The following is a 13,567-nucleotide window of genomic DNA, read 5'->3' as shown; positions in this document are numbered from 1 at the left end:
CAGCCCCCGCCTGCTGAGAGGGTCTACCTCCGCCGGCCGCCAGGGGACGCTGCGGCACCGCCTGCGCGTGCGCAGACCGATGGAAACCGCCGTCCAACGGCCGCTAGACACAGACGGGGTCATCGGGCCAAGGGGTGGGTAGTGCCTGCGCGCGACTCTATTAGTGCTCCACCCGGCCGTGGCTCAGTGCAGGAGCCCTTCTATCCCGACCAGTCCTCCTACTCTATGGCCATCACGTGAGGTCGCGTAGGGCGTCCAGCGTACCTCCTCCGTCCCGTCAGCCCTCGCGCGGCGGCGCGGCGGCCGGGACTTGGTTTCTCCAGAAGTTTCCTGGGGGCGGGCGTGATGGCGGCGGCGGCGGCTCTTCCGCGGTGAGTCCCGGCCCCCTTCCCCACTGTGCCCGCCGCCGGTGGCGGCCCGCCCCGCGCTAACGCTGTGTCTCTCGGCAGGTTCTCGGATGCAGACATCGACTGCGACCCGGCGGCGGCGGTGCAGGTGAGGCCAGGGCTGGGTCTTGCCGCAGGGTGTGTCTCTTTCTCCCCCCTTTCCCCTCCGGCGGCCCCATGGTTCTCTCCGTTCAGGACTTAATAGAGCGGGTGCGGTGGCCGTACCAAGACGCTCCGGGGGGGCGGGCTCCGAACGTTCTACCCGGGGCTTCTGGCCTGAGCGCGGGGGCTGGTTGTGTCTTCACCTCCCGCACCCAAATTGTTTGTTTCTCTGGTGGGGAGCTAAGGGGGTGCGAGGACGGGTGGAAGGAAGGGGGGGCCTGTCCCGCCCCCCCCCCACGGTACCTCCCACACTTGGGTGGGGGATCCTGTGGGCTCCTGAGGGGATGCTGCTGAGGAGGCAGGGGCTTCTGTGCTGGAGCTGTCAGCTTCTGCACACTTAAGTTGGGAAGCACACTCCTTTCCTTGCAAGCTAGTCTTGGTCTCTGGCCTGTTGGTCCATCAGTCCAGAGTCTCACTGGGACAGTCAGGGCTGTAGCCCAGTGCCCCTTTGTTCCCAAAGTCTTCGTGGACATTTTCTTACTCCTTATTTTTACTACTGCTTTCCAGGCTGTTTCTGTGATCGCTTTATTACTGTCTTCCAAAAAATATTACCTGCATCAGCCGGCCCTTGCTAGCATGCTGCTTTTACTGTCCAATATCCCTTTCTTCCCATACTTCTCCCTGTTGGCATTTACTCTGGTTAAGTATGTAGTTGCTTGTTTACCAGATATTGACACAGGATCATAAAAAATGAGGGGCCTCAGGAGGTCTAGTCTAGTGGTTCTCAGCCTTTTTTGTGCCAGGACCCATTTGTAAACATTGGGGGGCTGGGGCCTAGCCATCAGTGTGTGGGGTGAGGGGGTTGTGGGGCAGGGGGACCCCAAGCAGCCCCTTGGAACTGCCAGCCTGCAAGGGAAAAGCTGCCGTTTCCCACACTTTTTCCTGTAAAGGAAAATCTGTTTTTTAAAGTTTGTTCATGACCCTTTCATATATTCTTGTGACCCACTTTTGAGTCGTGACCCCTGGGTTGAGAAACACTGTCTAACCCCTGTGGGCTACATCAACAGCGGGGCCTGCCTGTCCTCGCCCCCCAGCCGGAAGCCCCTTCTGGGGCCCAGTGCCCTGCACTGCAGCTGCTTGCAGCTTGTGTGGGGCTGCCTGTGCCTGCTCCAGACAGCCCCACATGGGCTGCAAGCATCTGCAGTGTGGGGTGCTGGTCATGGGGCAGGTGAGGGGCCACTTTTTCCCCATGCTCAGCACCAGCTTCTTCCCTGCTGGCGAGCAGGGGGTCAGGGCTGTGTGCTGCCCCCTGCCTGTACCGCAGGGCTGGGGGGCACTGGGTGTGAGTGGGCAGGGAGCCAATGGGAACACAGGGACTGCACCGGTGTCCTGGTGCCAGTGCTGGCGGAGCCTAGAGCAGGGTGGCAGGAGCTCTGGAGCCGGGCCAACTGCCCCCTCCCTGCTGGTGCAGCCCAGCCCAGCGCAGCTCCACAGACCCCTGCCAGCCTGCACCCCACTTTGGGCCCCGCCAGTGCTGGCCCTGAGACATTGGTCACATGGTGACCAAGGGGTGGGGCTACCCATGCGGCCCTCTGCTCAAAATAATTGTCTGCCCCTGCACTAACATGAGCAGTACAGGAGCTGCTCTGGAGCTCCCCCCACCCTCTGATGGGAACAGCAGCAGGTGAGAAATGGGAAGGGAAGAGAAGAGAAGAAGAAGTGCTGCTGAGTATAGAGGGGAAGGGAAGAGGTGCTGAGAGAGGGTATTTTTACTTGTTATAGGGACTTTGAAAAAGGGCATGTGACCTACCACTGTGCACTCTGTGGATCCATCCCTGTTTGAGAGAGGAATTTCCTGGGAAGGGACAGAAGAGCATTTTATACTTAATTTTGAGAACAGCCTACTCTTGCAGTTGCACTGGCCTCATTTGCATGGCTAGGAGTTTCACAGACTTTTTTTGGTGACAAATTTGTTTACATTGCTTATAAGCCTGCCCACTTCTGGCCAGTGCTTTGTTACAATAGCTATGGGAGGTCATGGAATATAAGTGATATTTGTTCCCCTGGTGGGCTTGCAGTGTCAGATCTGAGACTTTAAACTGCGTTTGTTTTGAGCTGCAAAACAACGTGCTGAATCCTTAGGAGTGCAGTTGTGTAACAGGCCTCCCTACTGCTTTTCTACTTGTATACTTTCACCTTTCCTCCTTCATCCCAGTTCTTTGTTGGGACAATCCAGAATTCATTGCCACAGGTGCTCTCTAGGCTCATTCTGCCATGTTGAAATGCAAGGAATGGTTCCTTAAGGTGTTCATCTTTGAGTGTCAACTCAAAACTTTTACTGTGAGACTGGTCTGTCTGTTCCTCAAGGCACCTGAGGTTCCTGCAAGCTGTCAACATTTCAGCCTGCCTCGTGGTGGGTAGTTGAGTTCTGAAAGTCGGAATCCAGTAACATTATAGCTCAGGAAGTAGAATTATTGTGCAGAGGTCTAAGTCAGAAATCCACCCATGCCTGACTGCTCAGTGTGCTAGTCAGCAACATACAGCCTGTGATGCCAGCTATGCCAGTGTGGTGTGTGCAGTGGCAGCCATGTGCTGGGTTGGAAGTGGCCTTCCTGAGACCAGAGCTAGGTTGATCTGGCCTCTGGCTCCAGAATCTTGCATACCTGGCTAGTGTAATGAAGTTTTACCTGTTTCAGTAGCCAGCCTACATCTGTACAAGGGGATGTGGCTAGCATGTCCAGATGCCTTTGACTGCCCTGTCTGAATGAGTAGGTACCCATTTATGGCTAAATTATTTTGCAGTGATCTCTAGTATGAGCTGGGAGCAAGGTTAAACTTGCATCTTTGGTGCTTCTGCTATGCAGGTTTTTTTTTAATTGTGTTAGACGTTGAAAGCACTGTGAGATACAACCCCATTGTCTGAACTTAATGTGGCTGAAGGGTAAATTAAAGAGCTGATGCTGTGTGGAGGTATACATTGGTTTCTGTTACATATGCTTACCATAGCAGTAAGTGTAGCTTAGCTTTTATTTTTCATTTAAAACTTGCTGTTTTTGATTTTGACTAAAGTCGTTTGAATAAATGTGTAGGGAGTCATACTTAGAATTTAGACTTTATCTGTTAAGTCTAACAAGGAGGCGTCAAACTTAACACTCCTTGCAGGCTGGATCTTGGTAGCGGAGGCCGAGGGATGAGTGGTGGTGGCTGTGGAAATCATTGCAACTCACACTTGCAGCAGACGTACATCCCCAACAGGGCTCCATGCCCAGGATTTTGGTGGTGGATTGGTGGCAACACAGACTTAACTGGGCAACACAACCTTAAGGATATTTGACTGTAGTGTAACTTTTCTTACAGCAAAACTGTGATAATTGATAATCTGTGGTTATCAGACATATAGCCCAATTTCAAACAAAAAATTTCATTGGGCTATATGCTCTCTTCTGTTGTTAAAGGGATTTATGAAAGCTGTCTCATTCAATTTTTATATTTGGATTTGCAGAAACTGACGGCGGCTTTGGAACAGAATCCAGATGATGCAGAACACTACTGTCAACGAGCATATGCTCACATTCTTCTTCAGAATTACTTGGGTAACATCTCTTAAACTACATTCTTTACCAGTTTTTAAACCATATTGTAACAGATTCCTTACAGTTTCATAGTTGGTAGGGTCAGAAGAGACCTGAGTAGATCATCTAGTCCGACCCCCTGCCATGGCAGGAAAGAGTACTGGGGTCAAACGACCCCAGCAAGGTGTTCATCTAGCCTCCTCTTAAAAAGGGTAGGAGCCAGCACCACTTCTCTTGGAAGTTGGTTCCAGATCCTAGCTGCCCTGACAGAGAAGTAGCGCCTCCTGATATGTAGCCTAAACCTACCCTCTGCCAGCTTGTGACCATTATTCCTGGTCACTCCTGGCGGTGCTCGGGGGAACAGGGACTCCCCCAATGCCTGCTGATCCCCCCCGACTAGTTTATAACAGGCCACAAGATCCCCCCTCAGCCTTCTCTTGTGGAGGCTGAACAGGTTCAGGTCCCGTAGTGTCTCCTCAAAGGGCCTCCCCTGCTGTCCCCTGATCGTGCGAGTGGCCTTCCTCTGGACCCTCTCCATGCTGTCCACATCCTTCTTGAAGTGTGGCGCCCAGAACTGGACGCAGTACTCCAGTTGCGGCCTGACCATTGCCACATAGAGGGGGAGGATCACCTCTTTGGACCTGCTTGAGATGCATCTGTGGATGCAAGACAAGGTGAGGTTGGCCTTCCTGACTGCCTCCCCACACTGCCGGCTCACGTTCATCTTGGAGTCAATGATGACTCCAAGATCTTTTTCTGCCTCTACTGACAAGAGGGGAGTTCCCCAACCTGTAGGTATGGTTGTTCCTCCCGAGGTGCATCACCTTGCACTTGTCTGTATTGAATCCCATCCTATTCTCATCTGCCCACTCCTGTAACCTGTCTAGGTCCGATTGTAGCCTGTTGCTTCCTTCTAGTGTGTCCACATCTCCCCACATCTTAGTGTCATCAGCAAATTTGAACAGGGTACTTTTTACCCCCTTGTCCAAGTCACTGATGAAGATGTTGAACAGTGCAGGCCCGAGGATCAAGCCCTGCGGAACCCCACTGCCCACGTCCTTCCAGGTCGAGAAGGACCCATCCACTACCACCCTCTGGGTGCGGCCCTCCAGCCAGTTGGCGACTCAGTTGACTGTGTGGGCATTGACACCACAGTCCCCCAGTTTCTTAATGAGAACAGGGTGAGAGACCGTGTCGAAAGTCTTCCGGAAGTCCAGGAAGACTATGGCCGCTGCTACCCCTGCATCTAGTGATTTGGTGATCTGATCATAAAAGGCCACCAGGTTGGTCTGACAGGACCTGCCACTAATGAACCTGTGTTGGTTGCCCCTAAGCATGCAGTCAGTCCCCTGCTGGCCCCTCCTGGATGTGTCCCAGCATAATTTTCTCAAACAGCTTGCCTAGGATCGAGGTAAGACTAACTGGCTTATAGTTTCCCAGGTCCTCCTCCTTCCCCTTTTTGAAGATGGGAACCATGTTGGCCCTCTTCCAGTCCTCCGGCACCACACCAGAACACCACGTGTGCTCATAAAGCCATGCCAGGGGTCCTGCAATGACCTCGGCCAATTCCTTTAGAACTCTAGGGTGGAGATCGTCTGGACCAGCTGACTTGAATACATCTGGTCCCTCCAGAAGTTTCCTAACTAGTTTCTCACTAACCCTTGGCCCAGGTGTGCCTCCTCTGGGGCCCAAGGGGGGCCCAGCAGGGAGGTGACTGTTCTGGTCCCTACTTAGGAAGACGGAGGCAAAGAAATTGTTAAACATGTTAGCTTTGTCATCTGGTGTGACGACCAAATTTCCCAACGCGTCCTGCAGGGGCCCCACATTACCTGGAACCTTCTTTTTACCCCCTGTGTTCATCTAGCCTCCTCTTGAAGACCCCCAGGGTAGGAGCCAGCACCACCTCTCTTGGAAGTTGGTTCCAGATCCTAGCCGCCCTGTCCGTGAAGTAGCGCCTCCTGATGTCTAGTCTGAATCTACCCTCTGCCAGCTTGTGACTGTTATTTTTTGTCACTCCTGGCAGTGCTCAAGGGAACAGGGACTCCCCCAATGCCTGCTGGTCCCCTCTGACTAGTTTTATAACAGGCCACTAGATCCCCCCTCAGCCTTCTCTTGTGGAGGCTGAACAGGTTCAGGTCCCTTAGTTTTTCCTCGTAGGGCCTGCCCTGCTGCCCCCGATCATGTGAGTGGCCTTCCTCTGGACCGTCTCCACGCTGTCCACATCCCTCTTGAAGTGTGGCGCCCAGAACTGGATGCAGTACTACAACTGCGGCCTGACCAGTGTCGCATAGAGGGGGAGGATCACCTCCTTGGATCTGCTTGAGATGCATCTATGGATGCATGACAAGGTATGGTTGGCCTTCCTGACTGCATCCCCACACTGCCAGCCCCTGTTCATCTTGGCATCAATGATGACTCCAAGATCCTTTTCTGCCTCTGTACTGACAAGAAGGGAGTTCCCCAGCCTGTAGGTGTGCTGCTGGTTCTTCCTCCCCAGGTGCATCACCTTGCACTTGTCAGTGTTGAAACCCATCCTGTTCTCATCCACCCACCCCTGTAATCTGTGTAGGTCTGATTGCAGCCTGTTCCTCCCATCTAGCATGCCCATATCCCCCTCATCTTCGTGTCATCAATCAGCAAGTTTGAACAGGGTGCTATTTACCCCCTCGTCCAAGTCACTGATGAAGATGTTGAACAGTGCGGGCCCGAGGACTGGTCCGTGGTGGACCCCACTTCCCGCATAGCTCCAGGTCGGAAATGACCCCACCACCCATCCACCACCACTCTCCAGGTGTGGCCCTCCAGCCAGTTAGCAACCCATTTGACTATAGGTGTTGACACCACAGTCCCCTAGTCTTTTAATAAGAATGGGGTGAGAGATGGTGTCGAAGGCCTTCCTAAAGTCCAGAAAGACTACATCCACTGCTACCCTGTATCTAAGGGTTTGGTGACCTGGTCATAGAAGGCCACTAGTTTTGTCTGATAGGACCTGCCTCTAACGAACCCGCGTTGGTTGCCCCAAAGCATAATCTTCCCTACTGGTCCCTTGTAAATATGCGCCAGAATAATTTTCTCAAAAAGCTTGCCCAGGATCAAGGTAAGACTAACTGGCCTATAGTTTCCTGGGTCTTCCTTCCTCCCCTTTTTGAAGATGGGAACCACATTGGCCCTCTTCCGGTCCTCTGGCACCACACTAGAACACCACGAGTGCTCGTAAAGCCGTGCCAGGGGTCCTGCAGTGACCTCAGCTAATTCCCTCAGCACTCTGGGGTGGAGATCGTCAGGACCAGCTGATTTTAAAAAAGTCCAGTCCCTCCAGAAGTTCCCTGACTAGATCCTCACTGACCCTTGTCCTGGGTGCACCTCCCCTGGGGCCTGAGTGGGTCCCAGTTGGGGCACTGATCCGGTCCCTGCTCAGGAAAGAAATTGTTAAATAGTTTGTTGTCTGGTATGATGACCAGATTTCCTAGCGTGTCTTGCAGGAGCCCCACATTACCCAGTACCTTCTTTTTGCCCCCTATGTATTTAAAAAAGGACTTCTTTTTGTCCTTGATCCAGGTAGCTAGTCCCAGTTCATTCTCTGCTTTGGCTTTCCTGACTGTCCCCTGCATCCCTGAGCAACTGCAGTATAGTCCTCCCTGGTGGTGGCCCCTCCCTTCCATTGTGTGTACACCTCCCTTTTAGCTAGTAGGTGTTCCCAGATGCTTTTGGTGAGCCTTGGGGGGCTTTTGCGCCCTCCTGCCCCCTTTGATCTGTGTTGGGATTACCTCCCTTTGGGGCTTGGAGGATCATCTCCTTAAGGAGCGACTACTCTTCTTGGACACCTGGCTCCCCTCCCTTCTGGGACCTCAGTGCCTCCCCAGCTATTCTCCTTAGTTCTTTGAAGTCTGCCCTCTTGAAGTCTAGGGCTGCTGCCTTGCTGCAGGCCTTTGCCACCTTGTGCTAGATGGTGAATTCCAGCAGGCAATGATCGCTGTCACCCAGGTGGTCGAGCACCCGCAGCCCCCTCATCAGGTTGTCACCCGTGGCCAGCACCAGGTCCAACAAGGCATCTCCCCTGGTGGGGCTGTACACCTCCTGGGTTAAATGGGAGGTCCTGTATTTCAGCTAGGAACCTACACGAGCAGTCAGACCTAGCTGACTGCTCTTCCCAGCAGATGTCTGGAAAGTTCAGGTCACCCATGATGACCATGTCTTTTGACCTAACTACCTCTGTGAGCTGAGTTAAGAATTCCTGGTCTAGCTCTTCCCCTTGGTTGGGAGGTCTGTAGTAGACACCCACTGTTAAGTCCCTTTCCCCTTGACTGTCTTGTATACTAACCCAGAGCACTTCAGTGTGCCCCTCCTCTGGCCTTGTGCTGCTTGATGAGGATGTATATTCCTCCTTTATGTAGAGTGCTGCACCCCCACCTTTCCTCCCTGCCCTGTCCCTCCTGTACAGCCTATCGCCCTTGGTATTCACCACCCAGTTGTGTGTTGGGTCCCACCACGTTTCTGTGAGCCCTACTATGTGTGGATTGGTGTCACCTTACAGAGAAATGTCTTAAGCAAAATATAGCAGTAATCTTGGAAACTTGTCGTTTGTAATTGGGTTGTATCAATTTATAAGATGTACCATTAATATAACTCTCTGATATTTGAGAATTTCAGTTCTCTGGTCTTTTAGTGAGCCTCGGGCATTCACAGTCCGAAAACGTTGAGTACATTAATGAAAGAATATCTTGTTTCTTCACTGTGTCACTTGCTGATTTGCTGAACAGATTTAGGTTGCAGGCTTACCCTTATTTTTTTTTTTTTCCTTTTTTAAGATTTGTCACGACACCATGGTATGTCACCTTGATAGAGATTTTAATGTATGGCAAAGAATTATAAAATAACAAACTTTTTCATAGGAACATGAACTTAGAATTGTATTCTTTATCTAATCAAACTGCTATGTAACAAACAGGTAAAATTATATTTTGTTTTAGAAACAAAAACTGGTTGCATGCATCTTTAAACATATTCAGATTAATGTATTATGCCTTAAGCACAGGTAAGGCATTTGACTGAAGCAAGGTTATATCTCATCTTGCGTAGCAGTATAGCTGTGTATAGAAAAAACAAGTTAACCAGTTTTGTTGAAGAATATTGATACGTATTTTTTCTATGTCACTTCAGTTGTGTGACTTTGGTGCATACTATGAGATCATGGCAAATGTTAAGGTATGTTCATAGTTTCTAGGATGGGATACCAATACCTTTGCAGGTGTGTAGTTATTGCTGAAAGTTAAGTTAGGACTGAGTTGTTGGCTTGCTTTATAGTTCTTTTACTTAAGATTCATGGCTTGAATAGTGAGATTCTTACACTTGCGTAATTGACTTTGTTCAGATGCTGTTGCAGATGCAAAGAAGTCTCTGGAACTCAACCCTAGTAATGCTACAGCCTTTCTCAGGAAAGGGTATGTATCCATTTTAGATGCCAAATGCAGTGAGTTTCCAACTACCATTTCAGAACTGCACGGTCTTAATACTGTAAGCCTAATATTAGTATTTACTTGCATTATATGATAGGTTTTGGGTGCCTTTTTTTACCAGACATTGAGTAAATAGCAGTGGATGGTGACTCTTAGTCTCAGGATAGAGTTAGATGAGTAGTGGGAAGGAAAGCTTGTAGTCGGTGCCCAGCAAAGGCAAATTTAACAACCAGTGCACTTACCTTCCACCAAAATATCATAAAGTAAAATATACCTTGATCCCCAGAAATATAAATGTAATTGAGTATTAAATACTATCTTCTTTTATTATCTGTTTGTGTGTGTGTGTGTGTGCGTGCCAGGATAGGTGAATACCATGTCAAAAACTATACTTCTGCGCTGGACTCCTTCAAAGAGGGACAGATATTGGACAGTAAGTAGCAGGACTACACTTTTTACACAAGTGCAGTTTTTTTTACACTTTTTACAAACTAAAAACTGTTTTAAAGCTTTTATAGAAAAATGAGGGATTTTTTAGGTGCTCATCTTGAGATATTGAATAGGCTCATTTTCTGGAAGTACTGAATGCCAACTGTCTAAAAATTGGGCCCTTTCTAAAGATGAGCACCAAAAATCAAAAGCCATTTTTGAAAAATGTCTATATTTTCTTCCTATGAAATGGGATTATTTCCCTGCCTCAGATTTGTTGAAGTAATACTTTGGTGTTTAGAGTAGTAACCAAGTACTATGGTGATAAACACCATAAAAAGCCTACAGATAGAACAAGTTCCTCTTCTGAAATGGTGAACCAAGCAAAACAGATCTTTCTTTGGACTCAGTTTCTTATAAATTATATAACTATGCATATATGTTTTGACTGACAAATATTAAATTAGATCACACTAAAAATTACAAAAATATATTTAATGTCACATCCTTTTCAGACTTCAGGGTTTTTTGGGTTGAACTAATGGCTGTCTCTTGTAGCATTTTTAGTATGTTTGTCTTGATTATTATGGTCTGCAGACTGGCAGAGATTGGAGCATTTAAAATAGGCATTCTGTCTAGGTATAGGGAAGAAAATGTTCAGTCATTTATCTGGCTTCATATAAACTGCAAGAGAGTTCAAAATAAAGTAATTTCTTCAAAGGTGGCTGTAACTGTTTGGCTTCCCATACCTTCTCCAAAAGGCATCCCAAAAAATACTGGACACTTTTTGTTTCCTAGGAGGTAGGGCGGGAACAGTGACTATTTGAAATCATGCAAGTTTATTTGAAATTAAGCACCAGACGGAAGAGGTAAATACCAAAGGTCTATCACATGTCTGTTTTTATGAATCCTAATAATGCCTTGGAAGAAAAGCTAAGAACCTTGTATTTCACAGATATGGCATTTTCTCCCCAGTATCGCGTCTCATCCTGATCTCTTTAGAGTAAGAAATTGCTTTAAGCCTTGAACCAAGAAGCTTAATATTCCTTCTAGCATTTTATTCTCTTGACATACAATTCCCCATCTATTCTGAATCTTGCTAAGGTGTCTGCCTTAATGACTTCCTGTGGCAAGAATTTCAAAGGCAAATAATTTGATGTGGGTTGGTGTGTCCACGCACATGCACATTAGGCAAGTACGTATTCCTTTTAAGTCAGATTTCAGTTTTCCACTTTTGTTATGGGACTGGGAAGATTGCTTAAATCATAGAAAAGTAAAGTTGGGAGACAACCAAGGAGTTCATGTAGTTCAGCTCTTGGAAAATGTCCAAGGATGGAGAAATCCACAGCTTCTTTTGGTAACTGCTTTCAATGTTTAATTGCCCTCAAAGTGAAGGAGTTCCTAAGATCCAACCTAACTTTGCTGCTGTTTGAGACCACAGAATAACTCTTCTTTGTGACCAGAGAGAATAATGCGTCTCCATCCTCTTTATAACCACGCTTCAAGTTTTGAAGAGTCTTCTCCAGACTAAATCTAACTAGTTCTTTCAGTATATTGTCATAAGCAGGGATCTGGGTTTTTTAGTTTCCCACAGAGAAAAACAGAAACCTGTGGATTTCTTGGTTTTATCAGAGAAACCAATGGATTTCCTGCTTTTGCAAAGATCTCTGCAGGCTGTTAAATTACCAGCCTGCAAGAGCTGTTTCCAAAAAAAGGCGGGAAAGCCCCAACCTTGCTGGGAGGGGCAAGGGAAGGAGGAGGGGGAAAGGGCAGAGCCTGCAGCTTTTAGTTAGTCACAAGGCTTAGATCAGGCTTATTTTCCTCTTGGAGCCTCTGTACTGGTAAATAGGGCTTGCAGGGAGCTGGGGTATTGCGGGGCAGGGCTGGTTTGGAAGCTGGCTGAAGGAGCAGGGAGGTGTTGGGGAAATGCACTGAGTGTCCGGCTGGCTCCACATTTCCCCGCTCGTGAATGGAGTGCCTGGCCGGGGGCACATGAAACCGAAGCAGCTCTAGCAGCCTTAAGGGAAACCACATGTGGAGGTGCTGACCCTCTGTGTAGGGGGCAGGCTGTGGGCTTGAGTTCCTGCCCTGCTTCCCTCTTGTGGAGCCGCTGTAGCCCTGCAGACATGACCCGGCGTGGCTGGAAACAGTGGGTCTGCACTGGGATTTCCTCCCCCCACTCCCCCCTGCTGCCCAGGCAATGTGCCTCCTGCGCCTGCCGCCACTTTGAGTGGCGGAGCCCCATGCCATTTCCCTCAGTGCAGCCCCAGGTGCAGGAGGTGCATCGCTGGGGTAGCACAGAGCGGGCAACCGCTGCGAGAGCCCTACACAGCTCCTCTGTCTATTGCCTGGGCAGTGGGGGGTTGGGGCGGAAGATCCTGGTGTGGCCCTGCTGTTCCCAGCCATGCCGAGTCGTGTCTGTGGGGCTACAGTGGCCCTGTGGGAGGGAAGCATGGTGGGAGCTTGAGCCTGCAGCCTGCCCCCTGCACAGATCTGGGGGAGCATGCATCCCCCTTTCCCCCAGGAGTGTGCACAGGAGCCAGCCCTGCCCCTGCTTAAGCCAGTAGCAGGCAGGCAGCAGTGGGAAAGCCAGTTCCGGCTCCTGCTGCAGTTGCCTTTTGTTGGGGGCAGGGAGCTGTGGACCTGGATCCATGGTCCCATAGCCCTGGCAGCTGGGGCCCCCCTCCAGCAGAGCAAGGGGCAGGGGTTCTAGGTGGGATGCAGGGGGGTGCCAGCAGGGCTGGGGAGCCTGTGGGAGGAAGCAAGGGGCACCAGCAGGGCTGGGGAGAACCTCTAATTTTAATTATGGATTTGGGGGGGGTTTATCAGAGAACTTGCAATTTTTTATCACAGAAAACCAGGATCCCTCATCATAAACCATGTTTCCTAGGCCTCATCATTTTTGTTGTCTCTGTCAGACTGACTGTTTTCAAATTGTCCACATCCTTCTTGAAGTGTAGGGCCCAAAACTGGACATAGTACTCCAGATGAGGCCTCGCCATTAGACTGGAGTAGAGGATAACTTCTCCTGATTAATAAGTGACACTTCTGTTAATACAACCCATTATGCTGTGAGTTAGCAAACTTTTAGAGCAGTAGGCCAAGCTTGTACAAACTCCTGCCATCGGTCCTTTCCTTGCTCTGTGCCTGCCTCCCATTTCCTGGATGCTGGCATTCACTATGGCTTTTGGGAACAGGGAACTGCAAATTTAACAGCACGGAATATGAGGCTTTAAGTGGTCTTTTTAAAGTGCCCCCCCTCCCCAACAAGTTCAGATCTTTGTGGGCTGGATGCAGCCTGTTGGTTCACACTTACCATTTGGGCTACTCTAATCCCCAGGTCCTTTTCTGTAGCCTAGGCAGTTATTCCTTGATCTGTATTCGTTTATGCATTTTTTTTTTATGTGCTTTGCAGGACTTTGCAGTTGTCACTGTTGAATTTTATCTGGTTGATTTTGGACCATTTCCTCAGTTTATCCAGGTCATTCTTAATCCTAACTGTACCCCTAAATGTCTGTGAATCTGTGCAGCTTGATGTCATTGGCTAATTTGCTAAATGTGGTCCTACCCTCCAAATCATATTTGCCCTCTTCTGGTAATCCCTAATCCCACTTGACCTTCA

At 49.4% G+C, this 13,567-nt stretch overlaps 1 protein-coding gene across 6 annotated transcripts in view; it reads left to right on the top strand.

Annotated features, from left to right (window-relative positions):
• Positions 1–208: 208 nt before the first annotated feature.
• Positions 209–13,567, top strand: part of SUGT1 (SGT1 assembly cochaperone of MIS12 kinetochore complex) — a 51,190-nt gene continuing 37,831 nt past the window's right edge. For 4 of the 6 annotated variants that reach the window (XM_090025014.1, XM_090024995.1, XM_090025005.1 and 1 more), the window contains exons 1-5: positions 209–371; positions 450–495; positions 3,991–4,081; positions 9,432–9,501; positions 9,879–9,949. In XM_090025014.1, the coding sequence (XP_089881140.1) occupies positions 346–371; positions 450–495; positions 3,991–4,081; positions 9,432–9,501; positions 9,879–9,949 (304 nt within the window). In that variant the 5' untranslated portion in view covers positions 209–345. The remainder of the gene's footprint in view (positions 372–449; positions 496–3,990; positions 4,082–9,431; positions 9,502–9,878; positions 9,950–13,567) is intronic. The other 2 variants (XM_090025031.1, XM_090025023.1) reach the window with 1 other exon arrangement.

The sequence above is a fragment of the Crocodylus siamensis genome, chromosome 1 (assembly GCF_052110815.1).
Source record: "Crocodylus siamensis isolate JL-2025a chromosome 1, ASM5211081v1, whole genome shotgun sequence".
NCBI lineage: Eukaryota > Metazoa > Chordata > Crocodylia > Crocodylidae > Crocodylus > Crocodylus siamensis.
This window is presented reverse-complemented; position numbering and strand designations above follow the sequence as displayed.